Raw genomic sequence first — 19,950 nt, forward strand, 5'->3', positions numbered from 1 at the left:
AAGTGTCTTAAAATTACAAACAAAAATATTTTTATTAACAGTTTAGGAATACAGGAATCGTTTCCATCTCCCATTCCAAATTTTATTCTTGGTTCCACCCTGATTTCTTTTGCATTATTCAGAGTACAGAGAAGGATATAGCAGACCCAAACCCCTTACCCCCGTGTTCTAACACGAAAAATGGTGCAAACATGTGCACCACACTGTTATGTCCCAGTAAACAAAAAGCTAAACACTTCTACTAGCAGCTTATATGAAGACTCTGAAAGCACTCAGTGTGACTGGCATCATAAAACAACATTGAAGCACTTGTCAAAAGCTTTATTAGCATCAGTAGAAAACATCTTTGAAATCCAGCCATATCACGACAGCAGGAGGCAGATGCGTGAACTCACTGTTGAACTGTTAAATCATCACCATTTGGGAGCTCAGTATTTATCTTGTTTTGTCTGCACACACGGGGGCAGTCCACTATCAAAACTAAGGGCCACATAAAGGACACTACCATGTGAATATCTGTAAGTGCTGCTGGTGGATAACATGTTAATGTTGGAACATTTACCAATAAATAAAATGTCCATTGAGTAGCAGACTTTTAGGAAAAATGTTTTTTAAAAAAAAGAAATAAAAGCGAGTTGTCCCTGAAGGGCAGGATCCCACCCTCTGAACATTACACTGGATGTTTCTGATAACATTGGATTCAGAATTTTAGCTGAAAAACATAGGGGCTTCCTCTACATTATGTGTAGTTAAAGTTTCAATAAATTAACAAGTTTTTCATTCTTATAGTTTTACATATGCTTAATATACTAGATGACACTTTTGACAGCAATTTAAAGGGCCAAAGGAATTATGGGTTGGTGCAAAAACAAGAACACTGTATCCGCTGTGACTGTAACCAAAACTGTTAAGTGCTGCACTAACTTGGTTTGTATATCCACCAACTTAAAACATCAAATATTGTTATTAAAGATATTGTAAACTAGCCAAACAGCTCCCTCTGGATTAGCATTGATAAGATAATGGTGGTGGATATGAAAAGGCATTTTGTCAGGAAGAATGCAGTCTGGGGCTTGATTCATGTGAAACTACTTCTCATTTATAGAATCCATGAAGATGAAACACTCAAGTGGAGACAAGGAGCAGAAAAATGTCCAGCTCCTATTCACCGTGTGTCCAGAGGTTCAACAAATGAGTCAACGAGACCAAAAAAAAAAAAAAAACCAGTCTGAGAGAGAAGCTGAACATTTAGACGCTGTCAATAAATATTTTTTCTTCTACAGTTCCAGCTGTTATAATTCATCCTCTATGTGGTTTTCAGGTTGGGTTCTCTCCAGTTTTCCTGGAAAAAAGGACAGAGATCGGAACCATAAATATGCAAAACAGTACAAGCTCCACTATGACTATGTTCTCTCTGCAAGCTGGAGATACAGTGGTGAGTGAGTGAAATTATATTTTTAGGTGTTGAAGTCTGCCGGAGGTGTCTCAAGCCAGCCGATAGATATAGTCTCACCAGCGGGTCCCAAATCTATCCCGGGTCCTACTCGGGAGACGCCCACCTCAGCTTGGTTCTTGGTCAAAGTTTGTATACATGTGGTCACAGGTGGATCATTAGTTAATCAACTACATTTGATTAGGAGGATCTGACTGCTACTTTGGCTTTCAGTTTCTATGGAAGCAGTAAGATTGTCAAACCATTAATTGGCTCCATTAACTAACAATAATTAACAGGTGTGGTGTACAAACCTGTAGTTGCGGATTCTTCTTTAGGTTGTGATTGGCTGTCGAGAGTACTCTCAGTGGATGGGGTTTCATCAGATGGTATCTCTTCTGAACTTCCTGTATCTAAATTTAAGGGAAAAAAAAAGATATAATGAAGTTCTTTTAATACACTTCTAATTAGTTTAACAGAATAATGGGGAAAGAATGTGTGTTTTTCTGTTTGACCCACCACTCTTGGTGTCTGTGCTTTCCTCTATAGGAGGGCTGACATTTTCTTCAGCTGTGCTGTTAGCCTTGCTGCTTTTATCTGTGCTTGTACTGTTTTTGGCTTTGGGTTTAGGCTTGGCAAACTTGGCCTTGTTAAACAAGTAGTTGACCTCTCGCTCAAGAAGAGTCCGTTTGGACTCGATGTCTTTGGACAACAAGACCGGTCGCTCTTTTGGAGAGCGTTTCTCCTGCTCTGCTGTTGTCTCGTTCTTCCACACCTAAAGTAAGCAGAGGTGACTTCACACACGAAGCTCAGTTATAAACATAGCGACAAATTCAGCCCATGTGAACAGGCATGTAAAGTCTGGGCGAGAAACCCTGGATTTCTCTCAAGAGGAAAGGCTTTTCAGATACACAGGCTTTCAGGCAAGAAAAAGCTTGTCACCACCTACCATTGTTTCATTGATGACTTTTTCTAGCATGTTTAGCTCGACGTCAGTAAAGATCTGATCATCTTCTGGGATCAGCCTCGCACTCCTTTAAGAGAACAAAAACTCAGTCAACGACTGGCTCATGACTAACTTTACATTTCCTTCCTTCTAACCACTTACTTTAAGAAGAAACTGGAGCTATTGAGCAGGCTTTCCAGGCGGGCCAGGTGCTCCGGCCACTTGCGTCGTTCGTCAACCCTGAAAAACATGTCCTTGCACAGGCTCTTCAGCTGAAAGAGTTTTTCTCTCAGCTGTTTGGTGGTGGCAGCATAGCCATCCTCATCCATCCACTCAGACACCTCTTTCAGCTTGGCTGAGATCTGTTCCTGCTCCTCCTCGGTTACCACCTGCTGGTAATCCTCCTGGTACAGCTTGTCCTGGAAAAAGAGCATACTGAACCCTTACATGGGGAAAAAGAATTTAATTTCTTATTTTGTTGTATATTTGTTTTTAACTTTGAAATTTTCACTCTAGTCCTAGTTCCCGGTTGCTTCAGAGCAGGGGTGTCAAACGTACAGCCTGGGTGCCACATAGTTTCATATGTCAGTTATTAATCGCTGGTATACAAGTCTTTAGGTCTGCTGAGAATCCATGCAAGTGGGGGTGGGACTTTATTTTGATGGACACACCATGTGCCCAGTCACACTCAAAGTCAGACTGGGATCATACCATTATGTGAAAGAAGGAGGGGCAGACATTCTGAAGACAGCAAGTATAGTAGTACCAGCCAGGTACACAGAGACGGGGAGCCAGATTTAAATGCAAGCGTGTTGGGAAAAAGTGAAGAAACAAGCAAAAACATAAAATTAGCAGCATCTGGTTGCATGTCAATGATACAGAGTGCCTGAGTGTCTAAGTGAGTCTTCATAGGCCTGAATGTGCGCTTGAAGTTATTTGGAATTCCTAACTTGTGTGATCTGTGCTCACCGCACACAGACACAAATGGACTTGTAACTGTATTTACAGTTTTTCATAATGATTAAAACTTCCCATATGGCCATTCACACTAAACAAAGTAATTGAGCAATAAACAATTAACTTATTGAAACTCAATGCTACCCAGTACTGGGGGCGAGAGGGAGAACATTAGGTTTAACGGAATGTACCATATCTCTATATATTTAAATATAGACGTCTGGTATCCACAGAAATTTCAGAATCTCAGCAACAAAACCATTTCAACAACCACCAAACAGGTGAAACAGCAAACGATTAAAGAGCAGGAGATTCCATAAAAAGACGTAAACACGAAGCACATGTCTGTTTACCGGTGCTGTAAGCTGACATCTCACAGATTCTGAAACTGCAGGTTTCATCATTCTTAGACCAAAATTCACTGAACCAGCAGCAAAGAAAGACCTGAGGATGCCAATTTGGCATAATTTGTGAAACACTGCTTGCAAAAGCTATGTCTCTAATAAAACCTTTCTAACTTTGTGAAAAACAGACTATAGAAATTTCAAGGGTTTTTTTTTCCCCACAACTACAGTTTAAAAAAAAACAAAAAACAAAACAAAACAAAGCTGGGCAGCCTCTGGGCAGTGAGCTACCAGAACTTTTTCATGCTAGCAGATTTCTTCCTTTGTCACAGCAGCTTTTCTTCATTATGCAGAAAAACAATTAAACATGTAACTTCTTTACACTGACAGTGACGAGAGTTTCACTGGTCCGGCCTGCTTAAGATCAAAGTGAGCTACATGTGGCCCACCATGTAAAATGAGTCTGACACCCATGTTTTAGGGTTAATACAGAAACTTGAAACAACCTCTTGTGTACATTCATGCATGTGTCTGTTTTCTCACTTAATGCTTTATTTTTAAGAGTGCCTGTTCCTTGTGCTTTACTTTTAGTTTTGCTTCCCTGTCAGCCATATGTCCCTCTCCCCCGCTGTCACACGTTCTATGTATTTAGAGTCTTGTCCTTTGTCTGAATGCCAGTTCATGTCATGACCCACTGTGTTGTTTCTATAGATTATAATTCTGCCTGCCTGTGTTCGTGTCCTGTATTTGAGCTCTCACTCCTCACACTCCACCTAATGACTGTACACTCTGCCCAGAATGGACCCAGTGGACGCAGCATCCGAGGAGCTTCGAAATCAGTTCCTCATTCTCCTGGGATGGTGGCTATGTTCCTTCTGCATGGGCTGCAAGGAAGAAGTGGGGCAAAGAATTAGCATCCTGCTACGCTCCTGCCCCCAGCAGCTATTGCCAAAATGGTAAGAGGAATTTGTCTTCATTCTTTCATTCTGCTTGGCATCTTAAAACCCATCTATATGCTTTATCATGACACCGTCTTAGTCTATTTTTTACCTTGTTTAACTTCTATTTTTTAGTTTTTCTTTACCTTATGTTTTTATTTTGTTGTAAGGTGACCTTGAGGGTCTTTAATAAGGCTACCACAAACAATTAGTTGACTAGTCGCCTTATTTTTGCGATTTGTTGACTAATCAGATAATCAATTGGACATAAAACGTACAGCTTATTGCACCAGCATGCATCTGCTCTTATATAACTATCATCAGCTTACAGCGTGAAGTGTTTAAGGTATGTGCTAACTAAAAATAAAGACAAGATGATAGTTTATTAAACTTTTAATGAAAATTGCAGTGGAATTTAATAAACTCAGCCGTCTGCTCCTTGCTATCTAAACTATAACAGGACACTGGAGAAATTCTCTACCATCTCACATTTCTGTTTAATCGCTTTTCTGTTTGACATTTATTCAGCTGTGTGAAAACTATAACTTTAATCTCAGCCAAACCAATTTACTCAGGAACAAATAAAACACTGAAAAAAAGCCAAACAATAACATTTATTTAAGTGACTTATATATCATGTTTAACCTGTGTAGCGAAAGACCGCGGGGGTCTGAAAATGATGTGCCGCTGTTCTCGTCGGCTCTAGCGAGCCTTGACTCCGTTGGGGGAGTCTACGAATTTGGACAGCCTTCGTCGCATCGCTGTGACGTAATAGGCCTTGGGAGGATGCAGCTTATAAATTTGGACACCCCCACTGTGTCCAAATTTAGGGGCCACATCCTTCGGCTTCAAACGAGACATCACATATTTGCAAAAATGCTCCGACGTTTTTGGAGACGTCTGTTACCCACCAGCTCAATAGCTAGCCGGGGCGAGAACAGCGAACTCCCGGCACACCGTTTTCAAACTCCCCGCGGTCTTTCGCTACTCAGGTTAAACATGAAATATAAGTCACTTAGATAACCTAAAAATGTTATTGTTTAGCCTTTTTCAGTGTTTTATTTGTTTGTGAGTAAATCGGTTTGGCTGAGATTACAGCTGAACAAACGTCAAACGGAAAACTGATTAAACAGAAGTGTGAGATGATCGAGAATTTACGCAAGTGTCCTGTTATATTTTAGATAGCGAGGAGCAGACGGCTGAGTTTATTAACCCTTTAAAGCCGGTCGGAGCGGGCGCGCTCCGTTTTGCATAACTATTTTTAAATCCCGGTAGCACTGCAACCACGTAAGCTAGCGCAATAATTTTTTTTGCATATGAAACCGGAGGAGTTGTACTTACATCTTATGCCATCAGCTTGTCCTAAGTCACAGTTTCCTTCCACATATAGCTTTGCAAAAACTGCATAAAAAGCACTTGCAGCCAGAGATGGGCAGTAACGCATTACTTGTAATGAGTTACTGTAATCCGATTACTTTTTCGAGTAACGAGTAAAGTAAGGGATTACTATTGCAAAAACAGTAATTAGATTACTGTTACTTTCCCGTAAGCACACTGCGTTACTGCGTTACTAAAACCGTGATTTTCTTGCGAGAGTGACTCATGACAATGACGTAAGCGAGTGCGACATTCGTGGCAACATCTGTGTGCAGATCAACAATGGATAATATATCGAGTGCGGGAGAGAGTATGAGCGTGCAGCGTTTAAAGCGTGGAAGTACTGACCTTACTTTGAGTTTGATTCCATAAAAAGTGACAAAAACATTAGCGTCCGCTGATCACTGCGTGGGAAGAAAACTTCTTTTTACAGCGAAAAAAACCCCTTAACTTCCGAGCAAGCACCGAGAGAAACTCGCGGATTCTTCAACTGACCGCTGCGGCACACCTGCACCAGGGCAAACCTCCGCCTACGCCACTCCTGCTTTATAGGTGAGAATAGAGCAACAGAACTGCTAGTCTTTGATTTTATATATTTTCTGCTCTGTTTTACTTGCATTTATTTGAAAGAGTGAGTGTAAACACAAAAAAATATTTTATTTTATGTGCTGGAATGTGCAAAAGATAGGTTTAAATGTTAAACAAATTTCTTCCAGTCAGTGAATGTTGCATATAATTTAATTTTTGCTTGATGCATAAAGTTAAAAGATTAAAACTAATAAAACAAGTTTTAAAAAGAGACTTTTCCATTTGATTACATTTTGTATGATGGATTATGCAGAAAAAGTAGAATTGGGCTGCAAGGTCTATCGCTTTATCACCTCTTCAGGTTGTAAATCATATTTTTAAAAAGTAACTAAGTAACTAAGTAATTAATTACTTTTGAAAAGTAATCAGTAAAGTAACGGGATTACTTTTTTGGGGAAGTAATCAGTAATTAGTTACTGATTACTTTTTTCAAGTAACTTGACCAACACTGCTTGCAGCAACAAAACCATAATATTCCAGAAACACGCTTTGCCGATCCTATCAGCTGTTTGTAACACTTCCTATGTCCATCAGCGCGAACTATCGCATGTCCGCCATGTTCTGCCCGAAACCAGAAGTGACGTCATTTTGCGGAAATGTAGTTTTTTACCATCAGGGCATCATGAGCCTATACTGGTGTTTTTAAAAATTATGTTTGACTTTATGACTTTCTGTGTCGTTTCTGGGATGCTTAGGACTCATATTGCACTGCTGGAAATAGTTTATTTTGACGCATATGCTGTTTTTTTGCAAATTTGCATTATAATATTTGTTTTCGTTTTTCCTGCAGTATATAAAAATTGGTGTATTTCAAAAATAAAACTATGAAGACACTTAAAATAAATTTCCTGTGGTGGGAAACTATTTTGTGCAACTTTTTTGTATTTACAGTTTTGAGGGATAAGCCTCTTAAATTTCTCTAACTAGAAATATATGTTAAAAAAACCAAAACGATTTTACATTTTTTTGTAGTTTATTGCACTTGTTTGCAATTTATGTAATTATTATGCACTTAATGCAGACATATTATTAAAATTTGGGCTATAATGGTTGCATTGATGTATATCAACTTGAAATGCTTCCAAAAATGGCACTACAACATGTAAAAATATAATATAAGCTCTGGCGGACTTGGTTCTATGGTAGGTCTTAAAGGGTTAAACTCCACCGAGACAGCTGGTGATGCATATCTGAAGGCTAGTAGTGGTGGGCGGATTGATCCAAATTGATCCAAATATCGATACCAAGTCGGCATAGGTATCAGATCGATACTAGCCCGTTGATTCTTTACTTTAAGTTCCGCTCTTGTTTGTAATGCTGTTGTTTCGGCAAAGACGAAACAGCCAGGTTGCCGGACTCGCCGCTTCTGTGTCAGCACAGAGCAGGCACTCTTTGCTCCCCCTCCCCTCTCTTATGTTTAGATGTTGTGCCGTCACGTGACGTGACTTATTTCTTAAAAAAAAAAAGAAAAAAAAAAAGAAGATGATATTCATTTTCTATTTATTACAAACTTTGGTTAAAACCCAGGACATAATTAGGACAATGTTCCCTCTAGTTTTTCATGTGTCTGAATGAACACACAAACTCCCCAAGCGGTCCCTTGGACCACTGTGAGCAACAGCAGACGTGTGCACTGTGGTCACGCCAGCATCGAATCCATCCAAGTTACATGGTTTATTAAAATAATCAAATTACAGCATTTATCTTAGACTACTTTTAATTAACTGCTTTATCCCACTTACAATGAAAATTTCAAAAAAATCTTGTTCATGACCTGTGTAGTATGTTAACACTATTGGAAGTAAAAATAACTTGAACTCCAATTTTGAAAACACAACTTTCTTTCTTTTCTTTTTATAAAGCTCTGACTTGTATTATGAGTATGAGTCTGTGGTCTGGGAGAGAGTCCTGTAACTCTCTGTCTGCAAAATACAGTAAATAATGACCAATGTTGGGCAATTAATTATATAGTTACTTCTTCAAAAAAGTAACTGAGTTATGCAAACAACAACGTTTTTTGCAGCTGTTTACCTAAAAATGCAGCCAAGGCGTTTTTTTAAATAAACATTTCAAACTATTTACAGAATAATCAGGTGTTCTGCATCAAATCTGATGCCACACAAATTATTTGTGCCACTCCAAAAAATAATTTCTGTCCACTATGAGATAAAGGAGAACATCAGCCTCATACCTGCAGGCTGACAACAGGAGATGTATCACTCCTGTAACACGTGTAACATTCAGTAGTCGACTCATTGTTCTGACACACACAACAAAACTACTGACTACACTACTATGGCGTTATTTTTGTGCCACTATTCTGAGCGCACGTAAAAAAAAAAAAAAATTGAGCGCACGTAAAAAAAGTTTGCAGGTGCAAGTGTTGTATTTTGAGGAGAAATTTATTTTGAGCGAAGAAAAGCTGAATTTGAGTAAACAAAATTCAATCCTGCGTGGAAAAAAAATGTATTTCAGTGTTTGCTATTATCCATAAACACACACACACACACGTGCAATAGCAGCCCCTCTCGCTCAGTTTTTGCATTTGCGCGCGCTCTCAACGTGTTGCTCGCGCTCTCAACATTTCTGCCCGTGCGCGCTCAACTCTTTCTCTACACCTTTATATTTGTGCCACAAAACCAGCCAATCACAGACTTGGATGCAAAAAAAATCTGATTGGGTGTTCTGGTCTCCAATCAGCTCGAAATGACGAAATGCAATATCCCAGAATCCATTTCGTCCAAAACTCAAACGAGGCAGTGGCAGAGGAACGCAGAGTGGCGGAGTTTGAAATATTACTCTTTCTGGGTCACAAGATAAACTTTTAAGATATTTTCATGCGAGAATGGTGCTGTGTAAACTTCAAATACCTGCTCGATTCATCAAGACATCACATATTTGCATAAGTGCTCTAACGTTTTCGGAGATGCCTGTGCGCTCAGAATAGTGGCACAAAAATAACGCCATACACTACACACAAGATTTGCGCTAAACGTCGCAAATCTCTCACATCTCAAAACACCGCCGCAACTCCTAAAACTTCCCCCCTTCCTAAACAACTAAATGCCATGTTGTGATATCATTTTTCGATTGGTCGACATGGTACATTTTTCGACCAATAGGAAAGGGTGGGGTTTTTTTTTTTGGTTTTGTTTTTGCTCACAGGTGGAGAGTGCTTTCAAGCGCTTTCCTTATCAAACGCCGTTTTTACCGTTTCTTCCCGCAGTAAATATAAACAACGATAGTATTCAGGAAGAAAACCAAACATTGCATATATATTTATCATAACTCTGGTTTTACGTAGCCTATCAACACAATTTAAAAACTGGTATAAAGTCCACACTTTTTCCGTCAATTGTTCCGTCTGTCCTGCTCACATCTCCAATGGTTGTACACGTTGTCATTAACGTGGCTTCACTCCACATCAGCCATGCCGCTTTGCTAGCTAAAACACCGGTGTCGGCACATAAGGACGCTGTCATAGCCTGTCAACGACGTTGATTAGCTGTGTATATACAAATGTGAATCGCATTATTGGCTGGACTATAGGATAAGGTGGCATCGTTCTAATCCCATATACAGGAGCAGCCAGTCACTTACTGACTAACACTGCAAAACAGAATTGTTAAAGTTTTAATTTTAATTTCAATTCAGGATAGATTTTTTTTGTGCGCAACGCAGATTTTCTGTGCGCAGAGACCGTGCCAGCAGTGCGCAATTGTGCACGCACGCAGCTTAGAGGGAACATTGGTTTTAACTATTTAATAATAAAAAACGAAACATTGCAAAAAACACTTAAGGTCATGAAAATTAATGGAGATTCAGCAATTCAATGACGCATCCACTTTATTTATTGAAAGGTATCGGTATCGGCGATACTGGCCCATATTTACTTGGTATCGGATCGATACCAAAATATGCAGTATCGCACAGCACTACTGGAATTGGCTGGGCCGCACTATGAATTCTGGGATAGGTTGGGCCGACCAATCCTTCAAATCTGGGAAAAGGAGGGCATTTGTAGGAGTCTTTGAATCTGGACAGCCTTTGTTACATTGCTGTAAAGTAATCAGCCTACAAATGCGGCCTCCGAAGGATGTTGCCCCTAAATTTGGACACAGCTACAATACCGGAGACTGCTTCTTCTTCTTTGGCGTTTAATGGCAGCTGGCATCCTTGTACATGCATTGCTGCCATCTTCTGTTTCAGTCTGTTATTACACTCTTAAGTCCTAGTACTTATTCCCACGTCTTTCAGGATCTTACAACGCTTCCAACAATGTGTCGACTATTAAATTAGTCGTCAACGACTTTGATAGCCGACATAATTGTGACTAGTCGACTAATCGTGGCAGCCCTAGTCTTTAAAGGTGCCTATAAATAAAATGTATTATTATTATTCACCTGTTGCCTCCAGCTCACTTTTTCACATCTCTGCAAGCTGCTGGTGCTCCGTCACTAATTCACTAACAGTTCCTCGCCACAGCCCTTTACCACAGTCACTCAGTCATGGCCTTCTTTCAAATGAGGCTCCGGTAATTAGAACAGGTTTTCTGCATCCTGGCTGCTTACAACTCACCAGCCTCAGAGTTTCATAGCCACACCCCTGCACTCAAACCCTGCCTATCAACAAGCCATTCACCTCACCACTAACCAGCTCTTCACCACCACTGCTGCCTGCCTCCCAGTCTAGAGAGTGATGTTCTCAACAGCAGAAGCAAAACCATCAGCCCATGAACTACAACATCACTTCCAGCGAGCTTTCTTCAGCCCTTCCGGACTTAGCTCAGTATCAGAAGGTCCAAAAGCTAACAGGCTTTCAGCCTCCATGTCGCCATTCCCTAACACAAAAAAGTTTGGAATCAAAGTTGCTGGGTGATGGCCAGGGAGAGGGAGGGCTGGGGCATTTCTGTGTGAATGTCAGATAGAAAACACTTGCAGTAAATAAATAAACATAAACAGGTACACATAGGATGTTCGTGTTGTTTACCTGTGTCTCAAATATAAAAGCTTCCAAGCTGTTGAGTGTTTTCTCTCGTTCCTGTTTGGCCAGATCTCGGTCTGTCAAATCCTGCAGTCTGAAATCACACAAAGACTCCTTTAGCTGAGAAAACCAGGAAACCAAAACAGAAAATAAATGAAAATCAAGCTGTACTTTTTCTTAGAGGATGTCAGGTCATCGGCCATGGGATCAACAATGTCATTGATAAGGAGTTCCAGTGTGATTTCTTCAGAGATTTTGCTCTTTTTCTGAGGTCTGGCCTTCTTCTCCACCTCAGTGTTTACAGATTTGTCTCCGTCTTTTTCCTCCTTCGCCGGGAGACAGATGGGTAATATCAATAACAGCTTTGTGAAGGCTAATCTCTCATGAATATACATTTTCACCAAACACTACACAAAATTTTAAAAAGGTGCACAGGCATTTGAATTCAGACCGAGGCATTTCACAGAGTATTATAAATGAAGCTCTTACCTTGGCCTCGGTCGTGCTTCCTGCCTCTTTGGCTTTTTCTTGGTTTTTGTCTTCACTTGAATTTTTCTCTGAATCACTGGGTTTCTCGTTGGTAGCCTTGTCTTTGTGATTCTCATCCTTGCCGTCCTCATCCTTGCTGTCCTTCCCAGATTCTGGAGGTACTTCCTCCTCATCCTAGGCACAACAAATCAAGAGCCAATGCCATGCCGACCCTTTGCTCAGTGTTGGACAACCATTTATGTTCTTTATATAATGGTAAAGTTAAATCACACTTGGCAAGAACGTATTAACATTCCTAGACCAGCATGTATTGCTTTTGATAGGTGACGTTACCTGAACAGGTTCAGTTACATTTGGAGCAGGTTCTGACGATCCTCCTCCAAACAAAGTGGAAATGGTGTTACCGAGTTCTGGAAGACAGCAAATCGTTCCCTCAGTTAAATACGACAACTCACACGCTCTACAATATAGGCCATTGCAAAAGTACATACGATGTCAAATCAATCAAAACGAGCAGAACTTCCTGTGTGCTGCATAACAGAAGTAGTGAAACATAAGTGAGTGGAAAAAAAAGGAGTTAATGATGGACAAGAACAGTGAGTCGCCAAGGAACGAGGGTTCTTATCTACAGGTGTTTGCAGTTATTCTATAACAGACTTTAGGTCATTCAATAAAAGTAAACGTATTAATTTTTATCTTAACATCAAAAATATTTAAGATGATCAACTTTTTAATTAAAAATGACCTGGCTGCTGGAGTGCATAAACTCCTCTGCTATGACTGCAACTGATAAAGCTGGTCTTAGAGCTAATAATTTTGAACAGTTACTGTTACTGACACCAAAGGAGTCCGAGCTGTGACTAAATACTAGCTATCACATTAGCACAATGAGCAAATAAGGCAGGAAGCAGAAAGTAAAGGGCACAGAGCCTTAATCAACTTATGTGCTAAACATCAGCAAGAATCCAACAATTTAACTTCTCTGTAAAGCTACATTTTGCTACTTTGTAGTAGAGAGCTTTTTATGTAACAGTGTCAGATGCTTGTGTCAGCTTTAACTGGATGTCTGGCTGCAGTCAAAGTTTCATCACAAGATATCAGTCTGGGGTTAGTCCCCTCATGTTAGCAGTATGAGTTGAGAATGGATTCAAGCACTGGCTCATGTTTGCAAGAAACCTACTAGTTAATGTTGATTCCTCCTCTTTCTCCTCTACCACGGTCTCAAAGACAGACTCCACCTGTGTATGAAAATGACATTTTTTTAAACATTGTTTTGCTTAAATATCACACAAAGGTGTTTGAAAAGTTTTTCCATTAACACTGAAAGCTGTTATGTGAGCATGGAACGTCAATCCTCCCATGTTTGGATTTCACATTTGGAGTCCAATGTTTTGGCTTGAAATTCATCAATCCTAATTACCAACATTAAAGCCAAAGATTAAAAAAAGGAAATCCACAAGCACAGTTATCTGCTTTTAATAGTAGTTGCAAATGATAGTACAGTAGTGAAATGCTATGTTGAAACTCTGCCAGGAGGAGAAGGCAGAACTTGAATAAGTGACTGTCGTGAGGCAGCTCATGTTAGTTTAACTGACCCGATCTAGCAGGAGCACTCCACTTTCATCCATGTTGAAGTGGGCTTTAATTCCTTTCGACTCTGCATCTGCATGCTTCTGAAAACTACTCCCCACTCCAGACAGCTTGACTGTGGTCAGGTTCAGAGAGCCGAACACACTGTGACACACGAGCAAGAAGCACACAGCTTTGCCTTACACTTACATCCAATTAAAGCGTGAGGGCACACACTGATGGGATGAAATACATTTAAATATCTTCTTTTTATGGGATTTTGCCATAAACTGTTAAAATGAACCTCATTTCATAGTATTTTTCAAAGAGTTCCAACCTGAGGTCTTCCTGACTGAGGAAGCTGAGGTCACCGTAGTTGATGTTGAAAACAAAGTCATCGTTGTAACGGTTGAATGTAATGACCTTGCGCTGGGGGTAGGTTGCCATCCTCTGGAACAGGATGCGTTTGTTATGTTTCAAGGTTTTGACACCTTCCTCCTCCTCCACCTCCCGGGTAAACTCCACCTAATACAATGACATGTCACGCAGTCAGTGTTGACATGGATTTTACTCTGGATTTCCCATTACTCTAATCAGACTAATCAAAGCTCAGTTAAGTATGATTGTACTCATGATGCACTCAGTTTGAGGCAGCAGAGGACCTGAATGCTGACCTGAATGGGGAAAACAGCTGCATCTCGAACCAAGAAAGGTTTGACCTTAAAAGCCTTGCTCAGGGCAGCGGCCTGGTACACTGCACCCATGGCTGCTGCCTCATCTGCATTGATGTTCTTCCCCAGTTCCTCTCTGCACGTAGAGAAAACATACTTAGTATAGTTTGGAAAATTAAAATTGTGAGAATGATGGAAACATCTCTATGGACAACACTTACTTGCCCACAGCTTTAAGGAGCACTTCCTGAACCTTTGGCACACGAGTGGAGCCTCCTACTAAAATCACCTGCTCAATATCCTCCTGTTGTCACAAACATAAAACGTCTAATAGTCTGGTGATGACAGAACTTCGAATTCTGTTGTTGTATCCCATGTTTGGAGCCAAATCCGCCCACATCCTGTCACGTTGAGCATACTGACCAGTTTCATCTCTGCAGCAGTCAGGGCATCCTGCACTGGCCGAGGCACTCTTTCAAACAGATCGGCACACAGTTCTTCAAACTCACTCCTGGTCACCTTAGCTTTGAAGTCAATGTCATCCATCAAACCTTCCACCTGGGTAATTTAAAAAAAGAAAAAAAGATGAAGTAAGAAAGTGCAAGATTTCTGCGAGTTTAAGAGTGCAGTGTGGATTTCAGATTTTGAGATTCTGGCAAAGCGTTTTCATGTGTTGCAGTTTATCACAGTGACTTTAGCTACAACATAGACCGTTACAATGACATACGCAACCGGTGAGACGGAGTGAGTGCTTGAAGTTCCTGTCTCTGGACTCACCTGGGCCATGAAGTCTACATTTGCACTCAGCACAGTCTTGAGCCTCTGAGCTTCTTTGAGAAGCTTGGCCATAGCCCGGTGATTTTCCCGCACATCCTTCTTGCTCTTCTTTTGCTCATTGAACAGTCTGGCCAGGTGGTCACGAAGTCGCAGGTCCATCTCAAAGCCCCCCAAACCCCAATCAAACCTTAAGTTAGAACACATTTGCACACTTTAGTCTGGATGGATGTAAAGTGGGCAGTTATTTTATAGAGCAAATTACAATGTAATAGTTTTAATACTGACCAACAAATACAAAACCCTTTCTAGTTAGTAACAGCTACAACATGATAAACAAGCAAACGCATGACGCACCAGCTCCCTGTATTCCAACTCCTGCCACTGCGGTGTCAGAGAACTTCTGCAGATGGCAGATATACTGGAAATCAGAGGCGTACAATGGAAACAGTACTGTCCTGTTTCCATGCAGCAGATAAGTAACAGCCATACCTACTCTATACTTCGACACCAAACTCGCTCATCTATGTCTTTTTGGACTTTGTAAGGTAAAAACCTTACAATATCACAGAAAAACTGAACAATCAGACGAATCCCTGTGAGCAAGCACTTTAGCGTCATGGGGAAGGAAAAACTTCCCACTGATGCCAAATAAACAGGTGGTTATTAACGTTAAGTGGAAGTAAAATGATCAGAAGTATGAATGCAGTATTTCATATACAGTCAAAAACTATACCCAGATAGCTTACTGGACTGTACATAGAACGTGTATCTTTGTTAAGATAATAAAATAAGAGGCAAGTTTTGTGTCTGCATTTGGCATTCTTGTTATAGCTGCAACTTAGACTGTGATCAGGCTTATAGAATAAGAGAGCCAACAAAAAATATTTCGTAATCTCTGAATTACATTTTAAGCAGGTAGTTTATAACACAGTTTAACATCCTTTGAACAAACAAACTAGTGAGTAAGATGACCACTGCACATTTTATACATATCCCTGTACATTTTGTACGTATCTCCGTACAATTTTTGTTACCTGTATATACGAACTTCAGTTGCTTATGTATAGAGGACCATTTTGTGTCTTCTTTTTATATTTTATATTCCCCTTGCTATAAGAGCTGTGTAACACCGAAATTTCTTATCCGTGGGATAATAAAGGTTTATTCTATTCTACTCTAGTTCCAAACTCCTTTAGTTTAGGTATATCCAAGTTTTTTTCTTATTCGACCATTATCAGAATCAACTCTAATAGCTGCTTCTCTGTCAGTAGCAGTGCCGCTGCATGGATCAATGGACTCACCCAACACCTCGGATCTGTAACTGGGGCTGAGTCCCGGACTCCTTGGTTTTGACAGTCTGATAGGTAACGATTGTGGCAGTGGTGCTGCCAGAGCCCATATCATAAAACATCACATGCTGGAAGGGAACGAGATCAGGCTTTCAGCAGTTTGTAATCACTCATCACATTTTTAAACAACATCAAATATCACCTCTGATCAATCAGCCCTGTAGTCAGACTTTTTCTGAGATTAATAAAGTTTTATGAAATAAATGAAATCAAATCAAATGGAAAGGGAATTTTCCAGACTGCAAGTTGTCATAAAATTGGAGATGTTGCTAAATCTAGTGTACCTGAAAGCTAAAGCATGAGAGACGAATCTGACATGATCACGACACAATACAAGCTCCAATCTGAGGAACAAGGATCTTTCTGCAAGTCAGGAAAACTCCAATTGCTGAATGTAGGAAGATCTACTCGAAGAGTAGTTGTTGATTATGATTGCTTATTTGCAGTGTCCGCAGAGATCGCCAGTTGGTAGTCCACGTATGTAAAATGTGTTGGTAGGATGAGAGTTAATGCATGTATTTAGGTATAAAGCTTGAACCTTTACCTTAGCTGTGCTGTCAATATCTTTCCTCCTGAAGACCCCATAGTTTAAGGCCACGGCCGTGTTGTCATTGATGAGCTGAAGGACCTTTAGACCTGCAATGTGTGCAGCATGCAGGACTGCCCTGCGCTCTGCCTGGTTGAAGAAGGCTGGGACAGTGATCACTGCATCTTTGATTGTCTGTTCTGTGAATTGAAGAGAATGTTTGTTTTTTGTTTGTTTTTTAATATGTCCTGAACATATGTGAACATGCCTCACAATGATACATCATCTGCGTCAAGCAAACTAACCTGCAAAGTCCTGAGCCAGTCCACGAGAGTAATTAAGGACCATCCCCAAGAGCTCCTCTGGTGTGTACTGCATTTCTCTGACAGAAACATAATGCACTTAGGTGAGCCTGACTAGGAGAGTGTTGTGTTTCTGGTAATAACCGATTAATAACATCGGTAAAATTCTGGACTGATGTGTTAGGCCAGGGGTGGGCAACTCCAGGCCTCAAGGGCCGGTGTCCCTGCAGGTTTTAGATGTGTCCTTGAACCAACACAGCTGATTTAAATGGCTAAATTAGCTTCTCAACATGTCCTGAAGTTCTCCAGAGGCCTGGTAATGAACTAATCATGTGATTCAGGTGTGTTTATCCAAGGTGAGATCTAAAACCTGCAGGACACCGGCCCTCGAGGCCTGGAATTGCCCACCCCTGTGTTAGGCAGAACTCTCAACAACAAAACACAAAATCGGGTAATAATTTCTGGAGCAATGGCATTGACCAGTGAAATTCCAGAGATCCAAGAATCAATGTCAAAGCTGTGAAGCCACTCTGGTAGCACACAATAACACACTTTTGGTGTTTACTTTACATCTGTTCCTAGTGTATACAGATTTTGTAATATGAATATGCGTGAATGTGTAGTGAATAAATAAAAACAAGGTAGCACATAAAGAGGCTCACTCTGAGTTTTTAAAGTGGACAGTGCCTCTCACTGGGTCCTCCTGCAGATGGTGTTCAGGAAAACGTTTCTGGTAGAGTGCCACCTGGAGGTTCTCATGCTTTTTACCCAGGAGGCTTTGGAGATGTCTATAAACACTTTTGGGGTTCTTGACGGACTGAAATGTGGTACAAAGCATGGAAACATTAACAGCATACATGGCAATATCTGAATATGCAGTTGTGATTTAGCCGATTAAGTCAATTCTGGAAATTTTAGAAGAAGTCTTACTACTCCCATTGCACTGTCTCCAAAAAGTCTCTCGTTCTCCTTGAGACATACAACTGTGGGTGTTTTCCTCCTCGACTCCCTGATGGAAAAGACAATACATACAATGGTAGCAACGCATGCTTTTCTTCTATTTTTGAGCATATACAAGAAATAAGGAACGCAATGGTGCCATTTTCTCTATTTGGGAATGTGCTCTCACTTGTTTAGAACAATCTCCATTGGCACGCCAGGTTTAACTATTGCTATTTTCATCCACTCGCTGCCCAGGTCAACTGACATGACAGCCACGGTCACTGGAGACAAAAAGATCAATTGTTTAGTAAAGCAGGCAGACAGCTAACACCTACCTACAGTGTACTTTTTCTATTCCACTGCATGTGTTCATCAATGAGACCATGTTTCAAACTGAGCTGCTTTTACCAGTAACCTATGGTTACTGTTAACCGTAAGTACCAGAAGAAAAGTCAAGCTAAATTATTATGTTACCTATGTGAGAAGGGAACATTGCCAGAACAAGACAGAAGAGAGCAGCCGGCACCAGCTTTCTACCCTCCATCACGAGCTGTAAAAATCAGAAAAGGGAAACATTTTAGTAAAAAAATAAAGGCATTAGCAGAACTGATATATACCCTAGCTGGTCCTAACAAGTATCCTCACATAAGCTTTAAGATGTTCTTTTGCTCATTTATCCTATACTTTTCTTTAACGTTTTTCAAGTGTAGAGTATATGTCTTGATAAAACAGACTTGTTTTATCTGCTGCGTGTCGGTTTTTAAACAACTGTCCAAAAAAGTTTTAAGGTGTCCTCGCCAGGTGATGACCTTGGCTTAAGGATATGAAAAACATGTATTGCACCTGATTCCACCCACTTAGGCATAGACTATTCTGAACACGTGGCATTAATAGCATTATCAAACAGTGTGCTGAAGCCACAGCTTCAGATCCACACCGAGTACCTGCACAATGCTTTTGTTAAAGGGAGAAAACAAAAAGGAACACGAATAGAAACTTCTAGTACCCATCGAGATATGACACATGAATGAAAAACGGATGTACACCAGAAAGCCTTACTTTTTCATTTTATTACATATTAATACGCCACCACTTTTTTAGCTTTTCGGAACCTCTATACGTGCTGGCTAACGATAAGATGACCAACACGCTCCTGACCATTACAGAGCCAGGTGAGATACACACCAGTAAACGGTCTACTCAAGTACAGCTGGACTAGAAGTGTACGCTCTAAACAAAAGTACCGATACGCTGATACAAAGACCACTAACAGAAGTTGAAGGCTACAGTTAGCTAGTATACTGTCTGCAAAACCATCACTATAAAAGCATACATTTATCGATATAATGCTACCGCGCTAGCATTTAATCAGTCTTCAGTCGGCACAAATAAAAGTGAAAGGCACCAACATACTGTGCTTTTCCAGGCGGGTTCTGAGGTTAGTTTCTCGGTTGGTATCTTTATTCAGAGCTTCTTTGTTGTCACACTCGGTAGTTTTGGTTCCCCTTATCACCGGCTTGTTCTCAGTTGTCGGGCCCGGAACGCGGCGTCACCTCATTGGATCCACTGAAGCCGCGACCGGGAGAAAAACTGTCGTCAAGTTACTTAAAACCAAGTATACTGTAACCGGTTACCTTTTGGGATGAAAACCAATCGAAGACTGACGATAAAGCGACCGAGCGCAAGTTATTAGTTTTTCCCCACAGTTGATTGAATTGGAAATAAAGAACACATTTATATTTATATATTAAAATTGTTAT

At 40.5% G+C, this 19,950-nt stretch overlaps 1 protein-coding gene across 1 annotated transcript; it reads right to left on the reverse strand.

Moving 5' to 3' along the window:
• Positions 1-306: 306 nt before the first annotated feature.
• hyou1 (hypoxia up-regulated 1) lies at positions 307-19,776 on the reverse strand. Its single transcript, XM_084941584.1, has 24 exons — positions 19,604-19,776; positions 18,665-18,740; positions 18,378-18,471; positions 18,179-18,257; positions 17,911-18,065; positions 17,252-17,328; positions 16,965-17,146; positions 16,373-16,488; positions 15,072-15,258; positions 14,718-14,852; positions 14,516-14,598; positions 14,298-14,430; positions 13,961-14,148; positions 13,650-13,788; positions 13,235-13,292; positions 12,388-12,464; positions 12,055-12,228; positions 11,737-11,891; positions 11,572-11,659; positions 2,541-2,797; positions 2,382-2,466; positions 1,952-2,207; positions 1,747-1,845; positions 307-1,342 (listed from the first exon to the last, which is right to left on the reverse strand). The coding sequence occupies exons 2-24, from the start codon at positions 18,732-18,734 to the stop codon at positions 1,293-1,295; spliced, it is 2,937 nt and encodes a 978-aa protein (XP_084797710.1). The 5' UTR covers positions 18,735-18,740; positions 19,604-19,776; the 3' UTR covers positions 307-1,292.
• Positions 19,777-19,950: the final 174 nt, after the last annotated feature.

This window comes from Perissodus microlepis, chromosome 10 (assembly GCF_051167445.1).
Source record: "Perissodus microlepis isolate ML-2025 ecotype Zambia chromosome 10, ASM5116744v1, whole genome shotgun sequence".
In the NCBI taxonomy this organism is placed as follows: Eukaryota; Metazoa; Chordata; class Actinopteri; order Cichliformes; family Cichlidae; genus Perissodus; species Perissodus microlepis.

What these genes read in the sequence shown, in the direction of transcription:
- hyou1 (XM_084941584.1), bottom strand. Translation starts at nt 18,734, where the DNA reads ATGGAGGGTAGAAAGCTGGTGCCGGCTGCTCTCTTCTGTCTTGTTCTG. An exon ending in GTCCACTTTAAAAACTCAGA is followed by an intron (nt 17,329 to 17,910) that starts GTGAGCCTCTTT and finishes TGTTTCTGTCAG; the next exon opens with AGAAATGCAGTACACACCAG. An exon ending in GGAGGAATCAACATTAACTA is followed by an intron (nt 12,465 to 13,234) that starts GTAGGTTTCTTG and finishes GCTGTCTTCCAG; the next exon opens with AACTCGGTAACACCATTTCC.